Genomic DNA, 27872 nt, shown 5'->3' with positions numbered 1-27872 from the left:
AGGGAGAACCTGCACATGCCAAGTACTGGGAGCAAATTACCTAAAAATTCAAAGCTATCTTTCTTAAATGTGTGATTTTGAAAGGCAGAGTTGTATTACCTGCCTCAGCCCATCATCATCCTCTGTGTAGTGTCTGTTATAAGGCTAATAAGGCAGACAGAAATTATAAAAATACCAGAAAGCAAATAGAACAAGCAGCAAACGAAGCAGAGAGAGGAGACAGCTCTGGCCTGAGTATGACTGAACTCTCACTGGGTGGTAACTATTAGCAACAGCATTTTCTCAGGCCATGTAAGGAGATGAATGGGTTTGGCTTTTTCCAAGCAGCTCTTTTGCTAGTGGACAGTATTTTTTAGGCTATAGAAAACACACCTTAGTAGCCAGAGACAACTGGAAAAAAAAAGAGAGAAAAGGTTATGTTTATATCTGGTCTTCCTCCCTCCTCTTTTGGGCACAGTGTTCTAGATAAAACAAGGGAGACACAGACACAGCACAGCTTAAGCCATATATCCTAAGGAAGTTAATTACCAAATTAATAACTTTGCTTTATATTATGTGAAAGGTAATTCTTGGTAAAATAAAGCTCTCATCTCATGACAAAAACAAGATTTCAAAACCTATTGGTCTAATGAGGAATAAAATTTAAGCCTCTTTCCTGAACCCACCATAAGCACTAATATACCAATAAACAACAACCTGCTGACCAGAACACAAATCTGGGAAATGGGAGAACCTTCTCAGGCAAAGCCAAAGCATGAGCTTCAGCCTTCTAAACCCCATGGAGAACTCCAGCTTTTAGGTTAATGGTTATTTCAAGGAGACTTTTAACACTAGTCCTTAAGAGGATAAAACAGAGTTACTCAACTAAATGCTAATCTTCTCGCCAGTGGGACAAAACCTATTTCTTACATCAGAACTCTCTAGCAATTAGAGAACAAAAAACTACATTATTTGCAAGTCTGATGAGTGACTGGAAAATCTGAATGGAATCAACAAGAGTTAAAATAAATAAAATTTGTTCCTCTGTTTCTACATTGACCTCAACGTGAGGGAGCTTGAGAAAATTTCTGTAACTTGTCACTAGAGCCACAGTAATGGAAAGCATTTATTACTTCTCCATAAAAGCATTCGTTCTCAATGTCCCAAGACAATAAGTGTACTAATAATGACTGACTGCAAAACCCCTTAGTTGAGAAAGCAAACAAAACACAGGTTTCGGTGACTTGTTTGTAAGTAGATCCTGTGTCCTGTGTTAGGATTCCCCCTGTGGCTGAGTAATGGGCACTGTGCAGAGCCCTGGAATCCTGGAGCAGGCAGGATTCACCGTACACTCACCTGCAGCACTGCACAGTGAAACCATCATGGTGGACATGAGCCATGGTACTTTCACTTGCACATGTCTGTCTTCTGCCAGAAGGAGATTTCTGCTGGAGAACCTACATTCTACAGAGAAAAAAAAAATAGAAAGAAAGAAAACCCCCAAGTTATTACAAAACAGAATTTTTAAATCATATATCTCTACTTGGAAGTGACCCATAATCATTTGGTTTTTCTTTGCTTTTCACTCCCCATTCCTCACCTCCTTTCCAACAGACATTTATATATGCCCACACACTCACATACTTCCCTTGATGAGGGGGAGAAATTTAACAACTGATACTCCTTGAATGCACACTATCTTTCTTTTCTTTGTATGCATAATTTATGTACAATTTATACCTCTATTTTGGTTAGTTTTTTATTTGTCTAGCTGGGTTACAACTTTGATTTTGGGTGCCCTGTAATTGGAATGGCCTGGTTCATGGTCAGTGGGACAGAAGCAAAACTGTTAAAGATAGAGGAAAAAAAAAGGAAGCAGACTTTATATCCTCAGGTGAGGGAAAGCAGCCATAGAAAGAACAATATTCCCCAGAAGGCCTGAAAGAGCAGAATTACCCCAGCATAGTGCTGAACTAAATAGAGCCTAGGAGGTCTCAGCTTTACAGGGAGTGGTATACAGACTGCCATGGAAGCAGTAAGTGCTGAGCTGTTTAGTGATTTGATGATATTTCCACCAAAAAGTACAGACCACTGACTTCCTTTTCTTCCACTACAACAGTAGTGATGTATTAGGTACCAAAGTAGTTTTCCTGTGTCAAGATGACATATCTCTGATCTGAAATAACCCAGAGATGGGAGAATGGCTGGAGTCAGAGCACTGTCCAGCCAAAAATAATCCATTTTGAATTAGTGCTGGATGTTTGAGGATATCAGAGTGACACTGTCCAGGGACAGACTCATGTAGATAGCACAGGATTCTTGATTCAAAACTACCTTGCTGAATTCATAGCATATTAAAATGATAGCAGTGCATTAGAACTTCCTCTTCTAGATGAAAGCAGAGATATACACATGCTCTGTTCCTATACAGGACATTTCCTTTGAACTATCTATCCAGCTTATCTGTTATCTGACATTCATATTCCACAATTTTCTCTCTACTGTCAAATACCTCACTCCTTCAGGACCAGATCCACTGCAAACAGGGGCAGCACACAATGAGCCACCAAGCACTCACTTCACTGGATACAGAAATGGATTCATGATTTACAATCAGCTGGACTAGTTGTTACAGACATAACTAAAAACTGTACTAGTTTCTTTCTTATCTTGGCACGGTATGGCTCACCCCTGCTTCTCCTGATAACCCCATACATGTTCCTACTGTTTCCTTCTTTGATCCAGCAGAACATTTTAATCTTCTTTTTGTTCTGTTTTGTTTTCCACAGGATTACCTCTTAGATCACTAACCAGAAAAAATGCATGACTGTCCCTCTGTGCAGCAAGAGTTTTTAAGTACTCTTTTAAGAGTTAAAAAAAACATAAAACCACACCTTTTACTGAAGAGATTTCAATGAAAACATAAATTCCCAGTCTAAACACAAAATATTGAAAGTTCAGCAGCTTAGGTAATTGAACAGATACAATCCTAAACAAATAGAATGTAATTCATTTACTAATTTTTCTCTAAGTACTATCCAGAGTCAGGTACAGACATTTTTAGGTTTTACGCAAATTTTGCACAATTTTTTAAGACTCAGAATTTCTAATTTTTGTCCTCAACAATGAAAAATAGCAGGGATATTTCACAGTAAATGCTGCAAGGAGCACTAGTTCATTGGAAATATTAATCTTTCTTCTTCCCAAACTTAAACAAAGCATCACTTTCTCTGTGCTTAATACTACATTTGGATCAGATTCCATTTCTGAATAATATGTACATAGCACTAAAAACTGCAGCATAGTAGGTTTTTTTTAATGAAATGGTAGAATTATAATTTTTTTTAGCAAAATATATTAAAAAAATTACTATTTGAATTTTGTCATTAAACACTGGTCTTATCCCTCAGCTTGATTACAAATGATCTAGTAATGTATTACAGAACTGACTAAGCTTTGAATTAAAAAAAAACTAAATCTTTAGACTTTCAAATACACACAGGGAATATAAACCAGAAATGGAGAAAAATTACTCCAAAATTACACCACACAACATATATTCTCATCTTTCACTTCACTCCTGTTCTGTGGCCATGAAACAACCTCAGTTGCAGAAGCCACCCAGAGACACTGCTTCACCTGAAGTAGCTCAAGGCTTAGAGAAGCACATTTGCATTGAAATCTCTTTGCTTGGCATAATCCTTATTAAAATTCCATTGAAACCTCAAGTACCCACTTACTTTTGCAGAGACAGCCACTTTCTCAGAAAGATGTTTCACCTCCTCTGCACCTGTGGTTCACTTTTTGCTAATAAAGGCCTTTTGTCTACTTTCATTCTGCAGTTTCCTTCAAATTATACCATATGTGTATCAAAATGCTTCAGGGTCAGTCTTCAGTGCTAAGACGGAAAATCTTAAGAATGTATTGGGTAAATCAGCACTCTCCATTGTTGCCTGATTCCATGATAGCTAAGGAAATCATCCTACCCTAAAAAGCATTGCAAGACATACTGTTCCCTTATAGTAAACTTGTTCCTAGCAGCTTACATGTGGGGATATTCTCAGTTCTTAAGAGGCTTGACACAAGCTTTTCTTATTCTCAAAATAGAAATGTAGTGCAGAGCTAAACAGTGGGTGACTAAGAATAAAGACAAGATCCTTCAGTTCAAGCTAGTCCTTTGATACTCTATTTTATCTGAAGCACTTTTCAATTAAGCAGATTACAAGAACAGAGTTTCCCATCTAATTTCTATTAGATTTATCAGTTGTGCTTGGCAGAGGATCTCTTTCAGCTAAAGGTCTATTATCTTTAATTAAATAATAATTTCACATTGTTCTTGAATAATGTTGTCTGTATTCAGCAGGTCTGGAGAGACTATATGAAGCACTCTGACTCAACAGCCTGCAATTAGTAGAATATTGTCTTGAAAAAAATCTGTGATCTAAGCCCTACTGGTCTAAACCATCTCTTCAGCAGAAGAAATATTAAGTAGTCAAAATCTTCAGCAAAGTGCTGAAGAACATTCTTAAGAACAGGCAGAAGTGTGTTACTGAGATTAAGCCATTTCCAGTTATTTTGCGTTGGTCTGACATCAGTTTCCAGCTCCTATTTCCTGAAGATAAGTTTCAATTTTGAGTTTAATTTTAAAAGTATTCTCAGTGCAACTGAGTCACCTTGAATATTTTCCTGTACGTGGCACAGAGCTGCTCAGCTACATCAGCTTTTTCAGTCTTTCTTGTCAGATGTCATCCAAGTGATAAAGGGCCCTTAAGTGGGTAGCAAAGCTGTCATTCCAGAGCTAAAAAAGAAAGAGGTCCTATGTGCTGTTGTCATCAATGGAGTCACCAGTCAGCTCCCTTCATCCTCTATTTTGAACACTGTTTTCCATGAACATGACTGCCAAATGTGACAACATAAAAACTGGATGAAAGCATCACTGACCACACTGTTGATTTACTGATGGAAAGCATTTTTATTTGTAATGGTAGTTTCCTATAAATAATGTATTTTCTTGGAAGGTCACAATTTTGTAAATCAAAGTATAGATGTGTAAACTGCTCATTGAAGGCTGGGAAAGCTTAGTTTCCCTTCAGAAGGGATTAAAATAAATGTGAGTTATCCCACAGGCTGGAAACACTGCTTTGTATAAACCCCACTGTGTTCAGTAAAAATAAAAGAACTGAATTACTCATACCACAGAGAAGCTCGCAGCCTAAAGCCTAAAGCCTGAGGAAAATGTGGATCAGCAGCCCAGGATTTTCTGAATGCTTCAATAAAACAGAAAAATTAGGGAAAAGACAATGTCCCTTACTCAGATGGAACTCCTTAAATGTGTTTGACTATCCTTGCTATTATATGTTACTCTGCTGCCAGGTCCCACCCACTCACTAAACATCTGGAACAACCAAAGTCCATGCAGGACATAGGCATAGGCATACAAGGGACAAACAGAAATCAAGTAAGAGGCAACAGCATAAAACTTGATGGATGACCAGTATGGGTGAGCAAGAGGGAGATGTCCCCACTCTAACTACTCACACCTTCAGCTAGGTGGTACCCATCTACCAGTCTGAGGAACAGGGGTTTCAGGAAAGCCAGAAGTACTTGAAGGGACAGTCTGTGCTGAATATGCTGCATGAGAGAGTCCCCACCCCTCTGAGACCCAATGTGCTCATTTTGAGTGACCATTGCCTCCCTGAAGCAAGAAAACTAAGGGCATGATTCCCCCCTCAGCAGGATCCAGGCTCCTACAGGGCTTTTGTCTTAGCAGGAACTGCAAACCAGGGACTACACTGTCAAAGGCAAGATTTTTCTACCTCAGTGCAATGCAGAGACTTCCAGCTCCTGCTTGCTTCTGCTGCCAGGGTGTGAGTCTTGACTGCTCCAGGAGGGAGAATCTGCTCCACTGGGGCCATTTGATATGTAGCTGCTGTTAGCCACTATCCCACAAATGCACAAGGTAGATTACAGCCCCCCTTGGCAGGTTTGGATGCTGGTAAAGGGTAAGAAAATGCCCATTCTTCCCAGAAGGTGAGGTCAGTCCTCTCTTGAAGAGTGGCAATTCTTAGCTGTCGCTGAGCCCACAGCTGTCTGCTATAGTGCAGGACAACTGAGGCAGCCCACCCCACTGGGCTCCTGGGAACTCAGCAGCAGTGGCTTTACTGTTCCCCCCAAAATGGAGACAAACTAACTTTCACCATATGAGAGCAAGTACTTGGCACATCTGTATCACCCCCATCTTGAACACTGTGCAAAACCACAGACTTCATCACTTGTCTTCCCAACAGGAGGCAAGGACTTTTGCTCATGACCTCTTCAATCGAGTGAAGGAACAGCTTGTGGCCACACCAGGATTGTTCCCTAATGTATTGGCAGGTGCACAGATGGTTGAAGGCTTCATTTAGATAATCTCAAGCAAACTGTGCACACACAGACACACTACACATTGCACTCACTGAGTAGTGCAGCGAAAACTTTACCCTAATATGGAATTGATATGGAGTCAGCAGGAGATATACCCAGGGTAACCTGGGTAAGATTCACTTCTGGGTTTTGAAGTACCAGAAAAAAAAATGTTATCACTGCACTTCAGATTAAGCCAGAAGAGTGCCTCTTCCCTTAGCTGAGATCAGAACTACTGCAACCTTTTTACTATTAAATGGGAGAAAACAATATACCAGGAAGAAAGATGAGTGCACTACAGTGTTGTCCAACAAAATTGCTGTTTATATCTATGTTAGTTAAAGGTGCAAGACTAAACCATTCAATGGATAGCTCCTCCTGTAAGAGTATTTCCTCTTATGAAAGGAGATGGTGGCAGATTGAGGGCAAAGATAGCTCAGCACAAATGTGATTTAGATGATGGGATGCTGGGTTGTTTTTAGACTACAGCACAGATGGTGCCAATCTACTGTGAAGCTGGGGTCAGAAGTCAACTGAAATTCAACTAAAAAATAGGAAATTATTTGGGGAATGAAAATAAACAACTATGCAACAGTGGGGTTTAGAGGAAGGCAGTCCAGGAAACTACTGGTGAGTTTCCAAGATCCAGTGAGTGCTGAAATATCATCCCTGGCCAGCATCTGTGACAGTTTCCACTACAGCTTGCTCTTAGGGATGACTGAGTCCATCAAATGTTGCCAGAAAAAGGCCTGTATCCTGCGCCACGCATCTTCTTGGGCTTTAGCATGCTCTCTCCACTGCCCTCCCCAATGCACCAACATCCCAAGCACCTTGTGGATTGAAACTTTGCACAGAGGCAAGTATGGTGGCTCCAGGAGGTGCCCTGCTCCAGCATAGGAGTAAAACTCCACTTCCCGGTTGTGCTGCTGAAGGCGCTGAACAGCATCCTGGCAATAGAGGTCACTTTTCCAGTTCATGTCATCCAGCCCAGACAGGAAGAGGAACTTGGCTAAGGACATCTCCACAGGAATGCGACAATCCCAAGTTGCTGGGTCCATGTGATCGTCTAAGACATCTGAAAAATCTACTATTCCAGACTCATCACTGATCTTCATCCTCCCCAAGTCATATGGGTGGACAGGAATAGTGAAGCCATCCCCCTTCAGGGGAATGAAGGAATTAAAACTACTTCCAGATATGCTGACAGCTGCCTTGATGCCAGGTAGAAATGTGGCCATGGAAAGGGCTAGATCTCCTCCTTTAGACAAGCCCAAAACACCAATGCCAGTATCTTTCACCTGAAACAGAATTATGAAAACAGTAATATTAAGTACTCTTTATTTCCTGAGCTGACATAACCTCTCCAGTTCTGCTTTCTCACTCATCCAACTATGACCACTTACATTTTGCCCCTTCCCTCTCTCTGTTCAGGTTATATTACTCCTTCATCTATCCCTCTGCTGAGCCTCCAAAAGAGTGACTTTGAATTCTACAGCTCCTCAGCATTTCTCCTCCCGTAACACACTTGCCTCCTGGTGACCTGTATAGACAAATTGTCCTTGTTCCCTCCACATCCTAGCTCAGCCTGCTCTCAGTACAGTGTCTTTTACTGCTCCTCTCTCCAGGCCACTTTTTCCTGGGTTTTCTTGCATTGAATTTCTTCATTGCAGTTTCTTCTCTCCTACAGCTGACCTGTTATTTTCTGTTTTGTCTTGGAAGACATAATGTTCATTACACCTGGGGCTAAGTGAGGCCAAAACCTGTTTAAATCAACTTATTTCTAGTGAAGGCCCTTCACACTGAATTCTAGATGTTTCAGAGCTCTCTGAGGAACAAGACAAAGAAGCAAGGCTGAATTCTGCTCTCACACTGCCTACAATCCTGGTGTCCATGTGATAGAAAGCAAATAACTTTGCAAAACAAATACACATTCCATTAAAAATTTAAATGCTACTTAATTTCTCTTGGTCACTTTTAGGTTAAGTATGATGATAAATTGCCATAAAGTGTCTTTCTTGTCCCACACACTTGTTCAAATACAGCCTCAGCTTCTTAAGATATGTCATACCTCCAGTGCTACAACTGTGAAGGATTCTGTTGTTAGAGTGTTTTATTACTGTCCCGCAAAACTCGCTCAGAATCAAAAGCCTGTAATATCTCAGAAACAGTAAAAAAGCCAATGGATTTTTTTTTCCCTTCTAAAATCTTAAGATATGCAAAACTAGTACAAAATTAATGTTTCCTGCTTAAGCAATTTAATACTTCTAGTTTAGGAACCAATTAGCAAACTGGAAAATAGTTTCAGGAAGAGCACCATAATTTGTCTCTTACCTGCTGCTGCTTACGCAAAAAGTTCACAGCCTCCTCAAAATAGCTCAGTTCAAGGATCTTTGGCATAGCAGGGATGTCTTCAAAGGACATGTAAGCAAGAGCCAGAGTCACAAAGCCTCTGCTAGCCAGGAGACTTGCTCTGTATTCAATAAGACCTCCTCCAGATCCATACAAATCAATAAGTCCAGGGAATGGGCCAGGTCCTGCAATGAAAGGAGGGCGTATATATAACCGAAAGAAAAGTTCCTCTGGGTGTCCTTTTGTAGTGTCTCCTCAGCACACATCAGGACAGTAGATATCAGAAGAAAATCGTCCTCTGAAGCTTTCCATGGTAGGTATCATCCTCAGGAACACACAAAATAACTGTAAGGACATGAATTTGCACATTTCTTTTCTCTCTTAGGAACTCATTATAGGAAGTTCACATGTTGGACATCCTTCTCTCATCCTGAATTTCAGCTGGCATTGGCCTACAAGTCCTCGGGCCATTGAGGATCAATGAAGAAACAGTATTACTGCAGGAGTGACTCTTCCTTAGGCACTATGCTAGCAGGCATGCCGTGAAGGGAATACTTGGGTTATGAAATACTGGGGTTATGAAATACTCACAAATGCAGGAACTGACTTGTGCCAATTCAGGCTTCAGTAAGATCTGAGTAACTGGCCCTGAGCTCCTCAGATCTCCTGCAATAGGACCTTCCTTTCCTGATGCTGGTCTGCCCATTCTCACAGCCAGATTTCCCTTACAAGATGTGGTGCTGCTGCAGCTGCAAGGGACTGTTTGTAAATTACAAAGCAAGACAGCCATGTTTAAGTGCCATTCAAGGAAAAGAAACACTTCAGGCTTAAAGCAGCTTTGCACAGGATCCATTGTGTACAGAGCTGTAAAATATGGCACCTGTTTAATTAAAGACCTTGCTTTTCCCATTTGTCTCCCATCTCCCTAAGTATCCCATGCAGTCCAGCTGCCCAGTCAGGAAGAGACTTCTTTCTTTGGCTTTTCCTTAGCTAAAGAGAGACAGGTCCAGAACCTGCAGGAAGATCTGTAGGAGCTGCTGAGGGCATGGTTCTTCAGCCTAGGCTGGCTGCAGCCTGAATCCAGTGCCCCCACATGCCTCGTCATTCTTCACCCCACGGCCAGAGCTGCCACACATCACAGCTCTGCCAAGGACCGGGGCCTCTTTGTCCTGTCAGCTAAACAGAAAAGCTAAGAAATAAACACACCGTTTGACAAAGCTCTCACTGCAAGAGAGGTCAAGACACTCAACTAGAACAACCAGGAGACACCTTGTGTTACCACTGCTGCACCCTCTGCACCACCATACCCCTGCCCAGCCTGGGCAACACCTGCTCCTGTTTGCTCTGCTGTGATGATCCAGGTACCTGCGCCAGGCACAGGCTGAGGGAAGTGTTAGCTGAGGCTTTGCTCTGGGTTGCTGAGTGCATTCAGGGACCACGGGGCATAATACCTGGTATCAGACATACCTGGAAAAACAGAACGGAATTAAACTCACCAGGAGGGAGGAAGAGGGTTGCTCTGAGACGACCTTCTCTGACCGAAATCCTCTTCACCCCCTCTCCTAAAAACCATCGTTCATTGGTGCATTTTCCCAGCAAGCGGCTCGTGTCCCCATGGCCCTCGTACACTTCCAAGTCCACACAGAAAGGGGTCAGGACGTTCCTCTTTGCCAGCCGCTTATAGGGCGTTTTGGACCGCAGAGCCCAGAGCAGCCCCATGGGCTCCACTCCCAAATAGCTGCCCCCCAGCGCTGGGGAGCGGCTGAGGTCCAGCTCCCCGCTGCTCCCAGCCCTGTAGAGAGCGTGGGATTGGAAAAGCTCCCCGCTCTCGTCCACCAGGCTGGCCCGGAGGGTGACCGCCTGCTGCGGCTGCAGTCCGGCCACACGGATCTGCACGGGCTCATCGAACAGGCACCGGGGGGAAGGCAGGACGGACAGACGCACCGCCATCCCGGCTGTCTGGATGGAGAGCTGCGGTCCTGCCTGGGGCGAGGCACCGACCGCCTGAACTGCGTGAGACACGAGCCTCAGCAACCTGTCCCTTCCCGGGATTAAAATCTCTGCTCGAAGTCCAGGAGGAATCATCGCGAGCACTTCCTTCACCCGGCCGGCAGGGGCTGCTGGGAGCCGTAGTTCAGAGCACGCCTCCCTCCAGACTCTCCGGCTCGCGTGGCACGGTGGCATCGGCCACTTGCACAGGCATAAGCTGTCACTTGCTCTTGGCGAATACTTTTATTTTTGATTACAGAGATAAACTAAATTTAAAACCCCAAAGCAGAAAAAGAGATATCGAAACTGCCGTGCACCCCAGCTGGAGGAAATCCCAGATTTGGAAGGCTTGGGAGACTTTGCCAGGGCACAGTAAACACAGATCAGCTGCAAAGCCTAAGCAGCATGACACCTTAGTCTCACCACGAAACAAAGCCTGCTCTTGATCCCTCTTGAGCTTTCTGCAATTTTTGGACAAGCACCACAAGTTAAAATGAAACTTTATGCTATAACTATGTTTCTTTTAAAAAGCAAAAGAAACAAAGTCAAACAATTACTATTCTTTTCCTTCCCAATAAGTAATTTCCCCCATATTAAAAATGTTTCTAAGGATCTGTTTGAAGATTTGACAATAAACACCAGCTTTTGGTTTTCATAAACAACAATACTACATTTTTGCAATGTCTGTGTATTTAAGAGACTTCTTGTCCTACCCTGGGGGTCTCAGACACATGAGTAGTCCCATCCCATTCTGTGGAAATAAAAATGGGAATTATGGCTGTTTGAACCAGGCTCCTGGTTCAAACAACTTGCCTGACCATGCTCTAAGCAGCAATTAATGGCAATGGAATGAAACAATCTGCAGCTTACAAGCTGCAGAATCACACCTCATGCCATGAGACCACAGATGATACGCAGATTGACTGCAGATATGGCAGAGCAACTCTAAAATCATCCCTCAGGATGCAAGAGAATGCAGTTATGTTTAAATACATCAGTGAAAAGAAAAAAAAACAGCACTAAAAACATGTAGCTTTTTATTGGAAAATAGCCAACACTGACTTTTGCATGTCCTCCCAGACGTCCTTCAGCCATTGTTTAGTTTGGAAAAAAAAAGTAAATAATTACAGAAATAAGGTTTAAACTGACCTATTTATTGCAGAAATTGTAGTTTCTCACCATCAAGACACCACAGCCACTGAACTTAAAGAATTACAACAGGACAGACTTTTGCCTTAAGCAGAATGCATACACTGGACTGTTGAAGCCTGATGCATAGAGCAGATCCTTCCTTGTCCACTTGGGTTGTAATGAAAACAATCTGTAGATCTAAACAAACAGTCAGGGCTTCCATTTTGGGATTTTCAAAACCTGGATTATCTCCCTTCACATTTTATTTTGTTCACCATCACCAAGGCAACATGCAAAGGCCTAAAAATCCTATTATCAAAGTTCTACTTACAAGCCAAAATATCTGGCCAATTGGTCTGGACTCTGAAATCAAGAAAAATAGCCGTGATGTGTTCAGCATGCGTTGTTGACCATAATTTAATGTTCAGTTCTTTTGGGGAGAATCACGTTTGTATTCCAGTCACAGATGCTGATGATCGCATCACATCAGAAACAGACATCACAGGCTCGAGTCTCCCACCTTTGCTATAGCATTTTCACAGCTTTTGTGAGACAATCTAGTAGTTGATAATAGCTGTACTTAATGTCATATTCCATGTCATACCAATAATTCACTGAGGAGACAAGAAAAGGGAAATACATTTTAAGGCTAGAGTGTAATGATTTACAAAAATCACTTCTTCAAACCTTGCAAAACTCCCTCCACATGTACCAAATGAGCACTGATTGAAATTGTGGAATTCACTTGCGGAGAGAAGAAAAAAAAGAGCTAGAGAGATTATGATAAATCCTACAAAGAAAATGATGACAAGACTTTTGGTAAGTGCAGGGAAACAGTAACACAAACACAACCTTATTAGCAAGGTAAGAGACTAGGTCAGAACAGATTTCAGCTCATAAGAAAACAGAGTGTCTTCCATGTTGTGTCAACAAAGCTATGAATTATAAGCAAAACAGGCTGCAAGGAGGCAGCCCCATGGGATCTGTCAAGATTGCAGAGAGGCAAATAACCTTAAAGGAACTTTCGCTCCCAGTGGTGCTTTGCTGTGGAATATCTACTTGCACACCCACCACAGTTCAAAAATGTATCTATAAATACTGTCTATTTTACCTGCAATACAGCCATGTGATTGCTGAACATGATGGAACCAGAGAGAAGGTAGATATAACATCTCACCAGCTTTCACTGTACACTTCAAAGGCTTTGCCTGAGCATACTCTGGATACAGTTCCAGATCAGGGTTCAAGGGGTCCAGAGGGATCCAGGGCACCTAAAGGCAAAAGAGTATGTATGGTACTGACCCTGGAAAAAAATCCAGCAAGCTTCCAGAAAAACAACTGATAATCAAACTCACTAGGTTACAAAACATGTACTTTGTCTAGCAAAACATGTACAACTACACAGCTTTCCACATGCAATTGGGAATAGGTCAAGGACGCAAAGATGTACCTCCTTTGGTGATGCATTTCTATTTAGATAAAAGGCAATAAATGTCATCCATGAAACTGGAGTCTTGTGGCATACTTTCAAAACACCTCCAGCCCCTTAAGTTTCTTGTTCCCCCTACATTCAGCACTTGAATACTTTATCTGCAGCACTCTTTTTAGAAATTCCTTTCTTCTTCTTAGGCTCTTTTTACTCCCAGCAGCTGAAACATCCCTCCTTTCTGGGAAGTCCCTCATGCCTACATTAATTCTTTCTCTGCCCTACAGAATTATAAACTTCAGCATTCCAACCTTTCTGAATTACAGGAATGGGATTCCACGGGCACCACTCTGGAAACAGAGAACAAGCCCCAGTTCAAGTTCTGTTGGAACATTACTCACACTTTGCAGAGGCAAAAGGCAAGGGATTAAGATTCTACTGAGATTTGTAAAGTGCTTCCAGCTCTAAACATTCTAATCAAATAAATATTGCTGCTACTAAGAAAATACAACTTATTAATTCAGACAGGTATGTTCTGTTGCACTGAGGGATACTACTGTGGACCTGAGCAGAGAGCCAAAAGAAAGTGAATGTAGAGGGGTCTATTTCAGGCATAATGAAATCAATTCCTTTATTGTCAATGCATTCAAAAGTTCTTTAGTGGATCTATTAAAGTCTGGTGCAATGCAACACTTAATTATATTATCGTTTCAGGTGTGCAGTAAAAGATTTTTCTGGAAGCTGGATATCCTTTGCAACTAGTAAAATACAAGTGAAATATCTGGGCATTCTCTTTCCAGTAATGAAGGATTTCTAAATATCAATCAATATGCTGAGTTTGAGGGCTCAGCAATGCCCCAAACTCTCCCTACTGCATTAACTGCATTCTCTATAAACTTTTTACCTTCTCTGCAGTAGTCTCATCCACAATTTCAAATGAACCATCTTCTGATAGGTGGTAGGTTGCTGGCTGATAGAGCTCTGGAACCAGAGAAAGAATTAAATGACAATTCAGAGAACCTAACAGCAGTGCATGTCACACTTTCATCAAGAAATATTAAGGCAAAACCACTTTCAACTTTCACTATCTTCTCTTTTTCCATTTCAAATTTTATCCAGTTTTTAATATAGTTTTTTTTGTAGTCAGTCTGAATAATACTGATTCTCCTCCAAGCCCATTTGTATCCCAGTCCTATTTTGTCCCAGTAACTGTTTTCTTTCCTTTTCAGAAGGCATAAAGGCACCCCTGACTTACACATCATTCTATAGTTGGGTGTTTCATCTTAGGTCAGTCTACCAAAGAAGCACTCACAAGAGTTATTAGTGACTTGTGGCCAGTCTTTCATTTCTAATTTTAATTGACAGGGCTCATCAATTGCTTCAGATACTGCTGGTTGCTTTTCTTTCATTGCTTCAGCACACATGGTTTTCTAAGTTCTCCCTTGAGACAGTTTCTCTCCATTAATTAACCTAATGCTCAAAAAGATGGAATTCTCTTTTTACTACACACTATGAAGTGTAAGTATTATCTCTGTTCTATGCTTTAACAATAACTTGTTTTACAAAGTAGGACTCCTATAACACCCATATATTTCATACATTCACATACATACAACACCACCTGTCCAAGAAAGGCTGAGATGGGGTTGTTCAGCCTGGAGAAGACAGGGGGCTGAGGAAACCTCACTGTGGCCTTCCAGTACCTAAAAAGGGCTTATAAGAAAGACAGAGAAGGACTTTTTACCAAGACCAGGACAAGGGTTAATGGTATCAAACTGAGACAGGGTATATTTTGATTATATATATAAGGAAGAATTTTTTAACAATGAGGATCATGAGGCACTGGAACAGGTTGCCCAGAGAAGTTGTGGGTGCCCTGTCGCTGGAAGTATTCAAGGTCATGCTGGATGGAGCTTTGAGTAATTTGGTCTATTGAATGGCAGGGGCACTGACTCAATGATATTCAAGGTCCATTCCAATCCAAACCATTCTATGATTCTATGACTTCATGGTTGTAAACAAAATAAAAACAGTATAAATAAAATATTGTAGCAGCACACATCTAGCCAAAATTATATTTTCATCATAGAGCACTCTGCATTCACTTAGTCTGATGGTTTGAAAGCCAAGGAATGGGATAATTAAGTCTTATGAGGTATAAAGTTAAGCTGTCCATCTTTTAAATGACACTGCAACAGTAACTACTGCTGTGCACATAGGAAAGCCACACAAAGAAACAGAAATCAGGCAGTGTGAAGCAACACTGCCATAAGAATCTCTTTTCTCATTTCTCAGTTTTCAGAGATTCACTTAGTAGCTTGAATATTTCATTAAAATACAAGTCATATTTTAGTTTCCTGGCCTTTTTTTTAATAGAGAAAAGCAGGTAGGCAGAATCCAAACCTGTAAAAAATCAAAGATGACATGCTACAACACTGCCAATATACTTAATTTAAATATTCTAAAGCTGAAGAGACTGCCACGAGTATCACAGAATCAATTATGTTGGCAAAGACATCGAGAGATGAGATCTGAGATCACCTGAGATCATCAAGTCCGAGCTATGACTGAACATCACCTTGTCAACTAAACCATGGCACTAAGTGCCACATCCACTCTTTCCTAAGTCACCTCCAGGCACATGACTTCACCACTCCCCTGGGCACTCCATTTCAATATCTAATCACATTTATGTGGAGAATTTCCTCCCAGTGTCAAATCTAAACCTCCCCTGGGGACAGCTTGAGACCATTACCTCTCCCTCTGTCACTGGTTGCCTGGCAAAAGATCCTGACCCCTATCTGGGTACAACCTCCTTTCCATGAGTTCTAGAGAGTCATAAGCTCCCCCCTGAGTCTCCTTTTCTCCAGGCTAAAAAAACCGTGCTCCCTCAGCTGCTCCTCATAGGAGTTACCCTCTGGAACCTTCACCAGCTTTAATGTCCGTCTCTGGCCTCGCTTCAGTATCTAAATGTCCTACCTGAAGTGAGTGGCCCAGAACTGGACACCGGACTCAAGATGTGAACCAGTGAGCTCATTACTTTACTGGACTGGAAAACCTGGCTTCAGAATAACATTTGTATTACAAACTACCTGCAGCATGAAGTAGAAGAGATTTCTGTTCACACTTGAAAGCATAACACTGCATAAACATCAAAATGTTACCACTGCTTCCTTTTTTCACATCTTTCAGTGTTTTAGTCTGTCCTCCTTCCAGCCTTCAGACACATTGCACAGCAAAATGATGTACCATATGGGATGAAGGGACGGTCACTTGGTGGATGCAGCAGAAAATATTTCTCTCCAGATACTACACAGTACAAGTTCTCATAATGATCTTTATGTACTAGGATTGAGAAAAAAAAGAGAAATGAGGAGAAAGACAGAATAGCATAGCTATTTACTTCTCTGCAGCAGAAACTACAGTAAACTGAAAGTTAACAGCTTTCCCTATTACTATCAGACTGCTTCTTCCTCTTGCAGCCAGTGGAAAGTCACAATATCATGCTGTAGCAAATGCATTCAATGAAGCAAATTGTCAGTGCTTTGCCTGACACAATGTCAGGTAGATGCATCCAGAGACACCACAGCAGGAGGCTGCAGAAAGGCAGAATAAAGAATGCAAAAAAAAGCATGTTAAAATAGAACTGCCCTGTCAGAAAAACCCCACCATTCTCCTGAGCCACTAACTCAAAACAAGCCAGCTCAAATCTGTTATGAAATCACCAGAAGATTTACCCTGCCATAGGATACATACAAGACGTCACAGCAGCTGACTCCCCAAGCCAGAAATTCACAGCATCAGGCTTCTTCCCTGTATAGTTAGAGAAAAGAAATATGATGACAATAACAAATCATCCTTTTTTTTTAATTCTGTCCTATAACTTCCTTCATAACTATGACAGATTTCATGGCAAATAGCACTCTGTGAACAACAGCAACCTCCTTCTACACTGTGAACACTAAGCCAAAACATAACTCTAGATCAAAGAAAAGCCACTCAATGTAAAGTGTTACACAACCTCTTTTCAGCTGTGAGGGTCCCATTACACAACAGAGATACTGATTTCAGAGTAATCCAACCCCAAAACTTGGATTACCCTATTAGGTATTTCACCACTTCTGCTTCCTAAGAGGATGAAACCAAACTGAGCTGTGGCATTCAGAAAGAGAACAAGTATTCACCGTGTAGCGAATTGTTTTAAATGTGTGTGATTGTTTTAAAGCTCCATGCAAAATATTTACTGAATATGAGAGAAATTGAGGGTTTACCCAGTGCCTCGCTCATCCATGGTATGTCAGGCTGCACATCACAGACAAGTTCAGGGAACTCCTCAGTGAGGTTTGAACACTGCTTCTGCACATAGAATACATTGGGAGAGGTCACTTTCTTCTCCACAATGTCCAAAAAGTCCATGAAAGGCATTTGGCGCTCCTCTGGCATAACAAAACGGTCCTGAAACACTGCATCTGCATAACCATTTGGTGTCACTGCCACGCTCACCACCTTGGGACCTACCACCTCCCTGCAAAACAAATCAAAGGTTTATACCCAGGCCTGCAATTAGCTCTTATATTACATACTGGTTATTTTAAAAACATGCTTCAAGGGCAGCAAAAATAAGATGCCTGTCATTCCATGGATGGGCGTCTCTAGATCAGATTTTCTGCTATGTGCTAAGGACTCCGGCATTCTGCTCCAACTGCTCCCTGCAGTCAAGGCAACTCTAGTTTCTTTTTCCTCTCTGAATTGTCTCCTAACAGGACAGTTCACAAGGGATCTCCCTTTTCCTCCATGCAGTGGTCCTCTTTGGCCACTTTTTTTCACCAGTCATGGCAGAGCTTGATATTATTGTAGCCATTAAACTCAGCCAAATCCACGGGTTCACATGTTCAAAAGCATCTGAGCAGGGAGAAGGGGTGGACAGAAACTGATAGATATACACCGCATGAGGCTAACAGTTCTTAGTTCCATGAGATATTTACCTTAAAACCCCACAGAATCTGACTCACAGATACTAGATCTAACCACAAATCCTCTCTTAAAAGAGGACTTTTTGTTAAAATTTCAGTCATTGTTAAAATGCTCATCCTTTAGTTTTTTGAAGAAAACAAGGTGTGCTCAGTCACAAACAAGTCAGTCTGTTCTTAGAGCTTTACAACCCCACTCCAGCTGTGTGGGTTTCAATAGCCTGAGTCTGTTGGTTGCACACAGCCACAACACCCACACTCGTGGCTTCATCGGAACTGGGAGGGCAGTGTGTGTGCAAGGAAGACACACCTGACCTTGGGAAGACTGAGCACCTTCAGCCAGAACCAGGAAGGAGTCTGGGCTAAACTTACAAATAGATTAACCAAGGGGCTTTTCGTGAGGTCACCCAAAACTGAACACCAGTCCTACTCCACAGCTCGCTCATACCTGAGGTACGCTGAGGTCCATTTCTTCAGAGCCGGCCAGTGGCTGATGGCGTTGCGGATTATGCAGGGTTTATTCGGACTCACCCACTCTCGATAGAACTCCAGCGGGGACGGAGGCCTATCAAGATAGGGCACGGACTCCGGCCAGCCCAGCTCTGTGCAGGCAAACGATAAACAGTGTTACTCAGCATCCCGGGACAAGCGCCTCCTGCCAGCACACAGGCTTCACGCGCCTCACCACGCTGACACCAAGCCGTGCTTTCCACGGATCCAGAATCCCTCTGCTAAAGCCCAGAGGGTGTCAGGGCGCTTTCAGAGCCAGATGGAAACTTCAGGCCAGCGCCTGAGGATAAAGGGCCAGAGGGCCTGTGCCATAGGAAGTGCACCTCCCACACAAAGGTGATACCACAGGATGATTTTTTGGAAGCTGGAATAGTGCTTTGTTTTGCTACTTTATACACAGAGAAACAACCATTGAAGGACCGTTTTCTCGAGTTTCGCTTTCTTCTTGCCAGGGCCTTTCTGCTTCACCTTGACCTCGGAACCACCACACGCCGGCAGCACAGTGGGTGCCGCTGATGGCCCCACGGCGCTGCCGCCCGCCGAGGCGGCAGCACCAGGCGGGCCGGGCCCCGGGGCGGCGGCGGGGCCGGCCCAGCACCACTGCCCGCCTCGGGCGGGGTCACCGCGGCCTCCCCCGCCCCTCTCCGCGCTCCGGAGCTCACCGCGGGCCTCCCGCGGGAAGGCGGCCAGATAGCCCCTCACAGCCCGCAGCGCCGCGCCCTCCGCCATGCACGGCCCGGCCCCGCAGCAGCCGGCCCCGCCCGCTCCCGCCCCTTCCCCCGGAAAACGAACCGTGGGCGCAGTGCCCCACTGAGTCGCGCAGCTCGGTAACAAATGGTCACGTTTTTATTGAAACAGTTTAAGACACGAAGTACAAATGGATACAGAGTTAAAAACGGCTCCCGGGGGAGCCTCACAGTGCAAAAAAAAAAAAAAAAAAAAAAAAAAAAAAAAACTCAACCAAAAAAACCAAACAACCAAAGGAAATTTTAATTCTTTTCCCAAATAATTAAAAAAAAAGACAAAGTATTATTTTGCCTAAAGCCGAAAGTATAAAAACACGCATTTATAAATAAAGCAGGAAGGGTTTTTTGTTTGTGTTTCAGAGGAGTGAAGGAAAAGGGCAGTGCAGGAGGGGGACGGGGTGAGGAGGTGCCTGCCCCGCCCGGAGCGCGGGCGCAGGAGGACGCGCGGGGCGCACATGGCTTGTTCCGAGCGCCGCTGTCCCGCGTGGGTCCCCGTGTGACACGAGCACAGCCCCAGCCGCCCCGTGTCCTCCACACGCACGACCTGAAACATGGGACACGCCGGACTCACCCAGAGAAAGAACCACCTGCTCTCTCGGGGGGCTGCTAGAAGACCTGTCTACCATTTCAACAAGGTTTTTGTCATTTAGTGTCCTGGTGTCCTGGATGCTACACATCCAACGGGCTGGGGGGAAGACACTGTACACATGCATGAATTTACCAAGGGTGTTTAAATACCTGCATTTCTTTTTTTTTTTTTTTTTACCTTATATATAAGTATATACATATTCGTTCTTCTTAAAAAATTAAGTTGGTATGTTTCTACTCCCAGAAAGAAACGTCCCAATTCCTCTGAGTCATGATGAAGTCTGCAAAACGGGGAGGCTGGGGAGGGGGCTGCGTAAGGCCATGCCCCAGTCATCACTTGGGAGGTGGCATGGAAAGGAGAGGACAGCCTGAGAGAGGAGGTGGAAGAAAGGTGGATGCCCATACACACAGCTCCCGAGTGCCGCTGAGAGATGGGGAGGATGAAGGTGTTACCTGCTTGCAGCAGGAAATACAACGGTTTGGTGCCCTTTCAGGTTGCAGTCCTTCCTACTGTCCCAATTCAAGAGAGCCCTTAAACAAACTGAGGGGTTCCACAGGCAAAGCAGTACTATTTGCAAGGTGGAAAAGAAACCTCGAACTTCTCATTTTGACCAGGAATGTTGGGTTGAAGAGGGGAAAATATATGTAAAGAGGATAGGTAGGTCCAAATTCTTTTTTCAGGCTTTATGTTAAACAAATAACTTATTGTAATACATGTATCTTGCTGTGCCTATGCTAACACCCACATAAACCAGTAAGAGGGATCACAAACCATTAAGAGGGATAGACTGAAATTTATTACCTCCTCTGACAAGCCTCTTGACTTCCCAGGCGGTTACCATTCATTATTTCTCTACCTGGCCCAATGGACAGCCTGTAGTGAAACAAGTTCACAAGGTGCAAATGCAATGCATTTATGCTCTTTTTGTTCTGTAAACTAGAGGTTTTAGGAATATTTCCTACTGCCAGCAATAGGAAGTTAGCAGGGAACAATTAGTTGAATCAGTCTTAAATTATAAAGAGCAACACTATCCCCTCACCCCTCTCAGCAACAAACTTGTGGCACCAGCATTTGCTGGGCTTCTAATCAATTCAAAACATCAAAGCCTCAAACAAGCAGCTCAGGACTTTGCCATTTAAGAAAAAAAAATAGTTGCTTAGAGAACAGTTGCAAGAGAAAAAGCAAGAGGCTCAACAGAACATATTTAAAAACAAACTCCTTCCCATTCATCCTTCAATTACAGATCACCATCTCCAAGTCCTATATCTACTTTCCTGAAGCCTTTTGGTATTGTATCATTCACAGGTATTGGCCAAATGGTGTTCTACAGACCAAGATCATCTCTACTTCTACTGTTTTCCTGAGTCTCCTACATACACTGTTCTAAATTTATGTTAAACTACGCAACCATTCTCCAACAGATCTACTTGCCCAACACTTTTCTCACCATCATTCTGATTGGATTTTACCTCTGGTTTCCTGTATACAGCCATGATCCCAAGTAAAATCCATTCCGGAAACAAAACCCACTGTGATCAGCTTAAAAATCAGATTTGCTTCACACAACTTATTTCCAAGGAGCTTTGTTTCATATCTCTAGCTTATATGCCAGCTTTGCTGGTTGTTGCCCTTTACTTTCATGGTCATTTCATTCTCACCACTTGGCTCCTCTGTATCATCTCTGACCTTTTTGTCACTACCTCAATGTTTAAATAATAAAATGGTATAAAATTGCACAAGGAAGTAATACAAAGGACCTCAAACCATTATCAACAGTACCAAAATATACCTGGGTTCAAGGGGCTGCTATTTTTCCTGAGTGTCTTGTGGCCCCAGTACAGCAAGAAATTCCCTGTATACTAGGACATATGTTCACAGTCTGAAAGTGGAGGAACAGGTCACCTCAAAAGCAAGCTTGACCCACACTAACTCCCATCACAGACCAAACATGGCTGTTATCACACATTCCACTCATGGCATCTCCAGCTCACCTTTTCACTGCCAGAAACTTCCTCTCTGGTTTCCAACTTGCCTTCCTTTGCAAAACCTGTCTGTGCAAGAGAAGCTGCCCATGGGACTGAGAACACCAGCTGATTCAGCAGAATACAGTGCAGAGAAGGGACTAGAAAATAACCCCTTTAAAGTTTCAGTATAAGCCCATGGAAAGAAAGGTTAGCAAGGACATCTGAAATATGATTAGGCAGATTTCAATTACAGGCAGAAGGAGCTGGAAAGCTCTCAAAATGTTTCCCATGCTGCCATGTCCTGAAGCACTCAGCAGTGATCAGGCAGCAAACCTGTTAGTGGAGAGACAGAACTGCAGATTATTCAGCCCTAGAGTACTCAGGAGAAACAGGTTGTCCTATGCCAGTCTGGCCAGACCAGCAGAAAAAAGGCTGCATTGCAGATCTGCAGTCACAGAAAGAGAAGTCAACAGACCACATTTCCAAGTGCCACAGGGTTTCAGAGAAACAGCAGCCAGGACAGTAAAATGAAAAAACCTGCTTCCACACTGTAACCTCTGTAACCAAGTGATGCAGTCTGGCTGCCTCTGACTGACTTCCACAGATGCTAGCAGTCTCTCTCTCATCAAATTCTTGTTGCTTGCACTAGTTTTATGAACTCAGATTACACTGCGCTATCTCAAAAATAAATGCAAGACAGACTGGAGATGCAAGAAATAAAACATTTTGTGTATTTTCCCCTGTTGTTGAAAGGAATGGGAGTAAGGGGGAAGGTGCTGAAGAATTTCATTGGTTTAAAATTGTTTTCCTTAGCTTATATCATTGACCTAAAAAACATCACTGGACAATTTTAAGCCACAACAGACACAAGTTAGCATGGGTTTAGAGAAGCTCCACAGGGCAAGAAGAATATTGCACATACAAATGCAAGAAGAGAAGATTCTGTTTCTCAGACCAGAAATTCATTAAAAGCAAAGAAGCTAGAGGCAGGGGAAATGGTGGTCATCACACCCCAAAATATCTCATTTAAAGTTCTTAGGAAATAATTTTGTGAGGGTATCTGAAATAGCTTTACTAAAGGTAAAAGAATCCCAGTTTTCTTGTGATGTAAATGTTCTGTTTTCATGTAACAGCAAGGAGAAAACATTTTCCTATCGCAGTGAAATGAACAAATGACACAGATGAGCCATGGCACTGAAGATCTCTCAAACCCATAGTGACACTGTACGAGATAGAAACCAGCTTTTCCATGTCACTTCTCCAAAAATAAATCATAACAAAATCAATATCCAATTCCTAATCATGAAAGCTGGCTGAAATAAACTTTTGTATTGTATCTAAATCCAATTTTTAAAATGTCTGCAGAAAACCCAGTCTGAAGTATTCAAATTCCAGATTAAAAATATCACTGATGAATTCATAAAGTAATCTTGAAAGCATGGCCCAAGGGATACAGAGCCTTTCCCTGGAGGTGAATGCAGATAAGATACAGTGTGGGGACTATTTTGACACAATAGGAAAGCAGACAGGGTTGTCATAACAACAGCAGGATTACTGCAGGGAACAAAACCAAGACAGGAAAACCAAGAACAGCAAGAAAAGATCTAAGCAGAGAACAGTTCATTAATTGCACAGACACTCCAGCCTGTCTCCCTGTTGGGGATTTATAATACAGAGATTGTTTCTCGCTGAAATATGGCAAAGGGATTGACAGTTTTTTTGAAGGACAAAGGTAATGGCCACAAACGTGGCACAGAGCAACAGTCAAGAGAAATAAATTAATAAATAAACCCATAAAAAGTCTGATTCTTGATTCTTATGAAGTCTTGGAGAGGAAGGGTTTGGCTTCACATTGACCTTTGCTTTTAGTCAGCAGTTCAGAATTTCTTGGATAATCTGGATTTTCTTTGTATTTTAGGTGTCAAACATCCTGATCTCCTGGCTATGAAGAAATTTCAAGGCAATTTCTCCAAACTCCTCTTTCAAGACTTTGTTTAGAAGTCTTGGAAGTTGAAGACCATTGGGAAACAAATATTAAAACTGTGGCCAGCACATTGCTAAGAATTGGAACAAGTCAGTTGTTGGAGCCTGAGGAAATCAATTTATAAATGTATCACCACCAGCCCTAGACCAGCTGATGGTAGCATTGGTCTGAAGCTCTCTCTGTGGTCCTCTTCTTGCAATTATTTCTGTGTATTCACAAACACCTGAAAGCCACCCCTCAGAGTTTTTTGTCCATGCGTCGTTCCACAGCTTGCAGCAATAGCTCCGAGTACTGTTCCAACAAAGCGAGTGTCTGCTCATCTCCCAAACTCTTGGGACTCGGTAGATTGGCACCACATCCCTCATTCAGTGGGCTAGTGTTATCTTGTGGCTTCACCAGTGCCTCCTTGTCTTTTGGAAGCTCTTCTGCATCCTTCAGAGAGTCCAACTCTTTCTTCATGGAGGAGAATGCTTCTGTCAGGAGGCCTGCTATTTTATCCTTGTCAGTAGAAGATTCCGTATCATTTAGTACCTGAAAACAAAGAGGAGGGGAAAACAAGGAATGCATTGGGGTTCAGGTAGACCACCAAGTAAGCAACTTTAGCCCTTGAGGGAAGTAAAACCATAAAGACTTGCAGACCAATCGAGTCTACTTTTCTTCAACATTTGGGACTGCTTATTTCGACATATAGCAGGGCATGCATCCAATACTCCCTAGCTGCACAAAATCCAGAGGCATTAGTCCAATAGGACAGAGATGGGAAGCACATTTTTGGGCAGTGTTCCCCTTATAGTGGGCTTAAGGAGGTACTGTGTTTCCCAGCTGCAGCACAGGCCCACAGTCTCCAGTCCCTCCTGTCTGCCAAATGCAGCTGGTCCCAGGAACAGAGCAAGGTCAGACAGCAAATGCAAGTGCTGTGGCCAGAGTTGCAGAGGACCATGTGGCAGATGCTCACCATCAAAGTCTCACACTCATTGCACGAGACCTGACAGATCAGTGGTAAGAAAAAGAACAAAGAGCTGTTATATCGCTCTGCATGTAGCTCTGGTCTAGAGGTGAGAGGGACAAGCGAACAGCTGCATGTTCTCTCACAGCTGGATTGCCATGATATCCCACATTTGCTAATCCTTTTCCCAGGCATCAAAGAGCAGATGGGGTAATAAAACTCAAAGCTCCTGTAATGTTTCATATCCCTGAAATACTGTATAACTATTAATTAATTCCCTAATACCCATTTGAAAAAGAGCATACTGTTATCTTCAGTTTACAGATAGGCTAAACAGACTGAAAACTTCATTGATTTGCTCAGAGTACCACAGCAAACCTTTGGAAAATCCAAGAGCTGGAAATCAGGAGCTCCCGGTTCAAGTTTAAGGTGCAGTCAAGTGGACAGCCAGACAGTTTGCGTCACTGAACACACAGTCAAGAGAACACCTTGAGGCAGCAAGCACTTACACTCTGTGTAAGATGCCTGTGGGCTGTAAAGCCCAGCTAGTGTACCAGAGTCCATGTGTGAGGTCACTTAGTCACTCACCCTGCGGTAGAGGTGAAGGGCTCTGCGCATGCTGTCCTGGAGCTCGGACACTACGTGCTCACACTGCTCTATGCTGATGCCCGACTCTGGAGGGAGGAAAACATAAAAGCACAAGGTAAGGCACAGACAGTCTACTATCCACAACTTCATAGTTTGGAAAGAAAACAGGCTTTTTAATCCATATCTGAAAGACCATGCACACACAACTTGTCATTCAATATTTAGGGGTAGTTTGAGCAAATTATTAAATAGGCACATTCTGTATGAGCTTTCTTTCATACTAACTAGACATGCTGCTTGCTTCAAACACCCCTATTTTTCCAGTCTTTAGACTCTCCAAAGTCAGCAATGTTTTTCCTCAAGTTGCACATTTTTGTTACAGTCACAGATAGTCACAGATTACCCATGTGATTTCCAATTACAATTAAAGCCATGTTTGTATGAGGACTTCCAGGGGCATGAGGGCCTGATCCAAGGAGCCTCTAATTTAGCTTCTACCTAGTTTTAGAAATCTACAAGCTTCCCCTCACGTATCCTTCTGCACAGAGTATTAAAAGCACAGAGCATGATGGATTATACTGAATTATTGCAACGTTCTCTAGTGAGGACTGAGCTCCAGAGGAGTTGTGACAAGCAAACTCAGAACAGAATTGCATTGCTGAGCAACACATAACATACAATGGGGACAGACCATAATCCAAATCTAAAAAATAAAAGCAAGCAACTGAAGGACAGCATTTCCTGCCTGTCCCCACCAGATATTATCTCCAAAACATGAGCTGAAGGCCTGGAATCTTCTTACAATAAACACTTTCATGAGTTAGATATAAACCATGGACAAAGACACACAAACACAGTCTTCAATTTGCAAAGGCCCAGACAAAGGACATTCAACTTGCTTTACTTCAACTTTTCTTACCCAAGCCCAAAATTTTGTCACATTAGCACTGTAATTTCTGCAATTCTAAGAACACCATCTTTGAACAGACTGGAGAGGACCTAGGCTAATTTTATGAATACATCTAGATGATGCATAAACAACTACAGCTAGAAAAACATCTACTTATACATAAATAAAAACATCCACAAAGAACAAAGGAGCAAGAACAAATCCTTCCATCTGCATCCTTTGATCCTAAATCACCCGTGGAGTCTGAGGACAGTGGGCTTCAGTGCAATCCAAGATTCTTGATTTCTGCCCCCCTCCTTCCCTCCTTATGTTTGAAACCCAGCTGTTTCTTCCCATTTCTCTTTTCTGGATTTCTCCTCTGATCATTGTTTTTATGCTGGTCTCCAGCTCCGGGAGGCTCCGGTCAGGAGAAAGATCATAAAAATGCTTAAGTAACAGGCATTTTCTGCCTCTCAGGTGTGCAGAGCAGAGCTCTTCAGAAACCAGCAGAGAATATTAAACAGAGCAACAGTACTAAGCACATCTACAGCATCTTAACTGTAGCTGTCAAAACACTTTAATAAGTACAATGAAGTCTCTTTATTTGCAGCTGTTATACAAGCAGGAAGTGGAAGGACAGAAAAATTAAGTGGAAATCCAAAGTAGCAGTGCAAGTCAGAAGCAGAACAAGTCTCTATCAACCCTACAGTTTTCATCTAAACTACCACATTGTGATTCCCAGAAGCCACAGTAAGTTGTTCACAGCAATAGCCAACTTGGATCTAAACAGCTTTTCCAGCATCTACCACTAAAAATCTGGGAAATGTGGTCTGCAAGAAGCTTAAGGCTGACAGCTGCCTGCTGAAAAAAAAAATTGCAATCCACAGTGCTGTATCATTCTAACTCACTAAAGGATGCTGTTAAATATGTTAAATATTCTGTCAGGGTGTGTTATGTTTGGGAGTTGTTAAAAAAAATAAAATCAATACTGAAAATCTTTATCTGTGCTACCTGTGTTAATTCTGCAAACTGACCAAAAACCATTTGCTATGTAGCCTGATTCACAAATCAGAAGAGAAAACTCAGCCTAAAGAGCACAGACAACTACAATTCTGCTGTAGAATGTGATTCCACAGCTTCAGGCTGCATCTGGTGCTAGAAGAAACCTCACCCCTGTAGGGGAAGGGTCTGAAAATTTCAGGTGCACACACTATTGTTCAGAGCAGCAACGGTATGATAACTGCAGGTCCTTTGACAAAATATCACATTTCCTGTTTTACATAACAGTGCTTCAATCTTAAGGTGTTTGATCTCTCTAGAAATGCAAAAGGAAAAAAAAAAAAAACAGTGCATCAAAACCAGATTAAAACTTCTGCAATGTTTTGGTGCAGAAATATTGTGCATAACCAA

The 27872-nt window shown here is 42.6% G+C and overlaps 3 protein-coding genes across 7 annotated transcripts in view; all 3 read right to left on the bottom strand.

Annotated features, from left to right (window-relative positions):
* Nucleotides 1–6597: 6597 nt before the first annotated feature.
* LOC115904382 (acyl-coenzyme A thioesterase 1-like) lies at nt 6598–11296 on the bottom strand. Its single transcript, XM_030949732.1, has 3 exons — nt 10227–11296; nt 8713–8915; nt 6598–7679 (listed from the first exon to the last, which is right to left on the bottom strand). Exons 1-3 carry the CDS (start codon nt 10912–10914, stop codon nt 7077–7079), a joined length of 1494 nt encoding a protein of 497 aa, XP_030805592.1. The 5' UTR covers nt 10915–11296; the 3' UTR covers nt 6598–7076.
* Nucleotides 11293–19506, bottom strand: JMJD7 (jumonji domain containing 7). Its single transcript, XM_030949733.1, has 8 exons — nt 19419–19506; nt 18695–18848; nt 17548–17801; nt 17033–17089; nt 16526–16621; nt 14181–14257; nt 12962–13121; nt 11293–12464 (listed from the first exon to the last, which is right to left on the bottom strand). The coding sequence occupies exons 1-8, from the start codon at nt 19483–19485 to the stop codon at nt 12376–12378; spliced, it is 954 nt and encodes a 317-aa protein (XP_030805593.1). The 5' UTR covers nt 19486–19506; the 3' UTR covers nt 11293–12375.
* Nucleotides 19507–19801: 295 nt separating this feature from the next.
* MAPKBP1 (mitogen-activated protein kinase binding protein 1) overlaps nt 19802–27872 on the bottom strand; it is a 101171-nt gene continuing 93100 nt past the window's right edge. For all 5 annotated transcript variants that reach the window (XM_030948691.1, XM_030948689.1, XM_030948688.1 and 2 more), the window contains 2 exons: nt 25574–25659; nt 19802–24570 (listed from right to left, as the gene is read on the bottom strand). In XM_030948691.1, the coding sequence (XP_030804551.1) occupies nt 24277–24570; nt 25574–25659 (380 nt within the window). In that variant the 3' untranslated portion in view covers nt 19802–24276. The remainder of the gene's footprint in view (nt 24571–25573; nt 25660–27872) is intronic.

Source organism: Camarhynchus parvulus, chromosome 5 (assembly GCF_901933205.1).
Source record: "Camarhynchus parvulus chromosome 5, STF_HiC, whole genome shotgun sequence".
In the NCBI taxonomy this organism is placed as follows: domain Eukaryota; kingdom Metazoa; phylum Chordata; class Aves; order Passeriformes; family Thraupidae; genus Camarhynchus; species Camarhynchus parvulus.
Note: the sequence above shows the minus strand (reverse complement) of the source record. Positions and strands in the feature narration are given on the sequence as shown.

Coding starts and splice junctions, on each gene's coding strand:
- LOC115904382 (XM_030949732.1), bottom strand. CDS start 10,914: ATGCCACCGTGCCACGCGAGCCGGAGAGTCTGGAGGGAGGCGTGCTCT. Junction 8,916..10,226: donor AACCCTCTTCCTCCCTCCTG/GTGAGTTTAATT, acceptor CTTTCATTGCAG/GACCTGGCCCATTCCCTGGA. Junction 7,680..8,712: donor TTTTGCGTAAGCAGCAGCAG/GTAAGAGACAAA, acceptor ATTCTGTTTCAG/GTGAAAGATACTGGCATTGG.
- JMJD7 (XM_030949733.1), bottom strand. CDS start 19,485: ATGGCGGAGGGCGCGGCGCTGCGGGCTGTGAGGGGCTATCTGGCCGCC. Junction 18,849..19,418: donor CTTCCCGCGGGAGGCCCGCG/GTGAGCTCCGGA, acceptor TTGCCTGCACAG/AGCTGGGCTGGCCGGAGTCC. Junction 17,802..18,694: donor TGGACCTCAGCGTACCTCAG/GTATGAGCGAGC, acceptor TTTGTTTTGCAG/GGAGGTGGTAGGTCCCAAGG.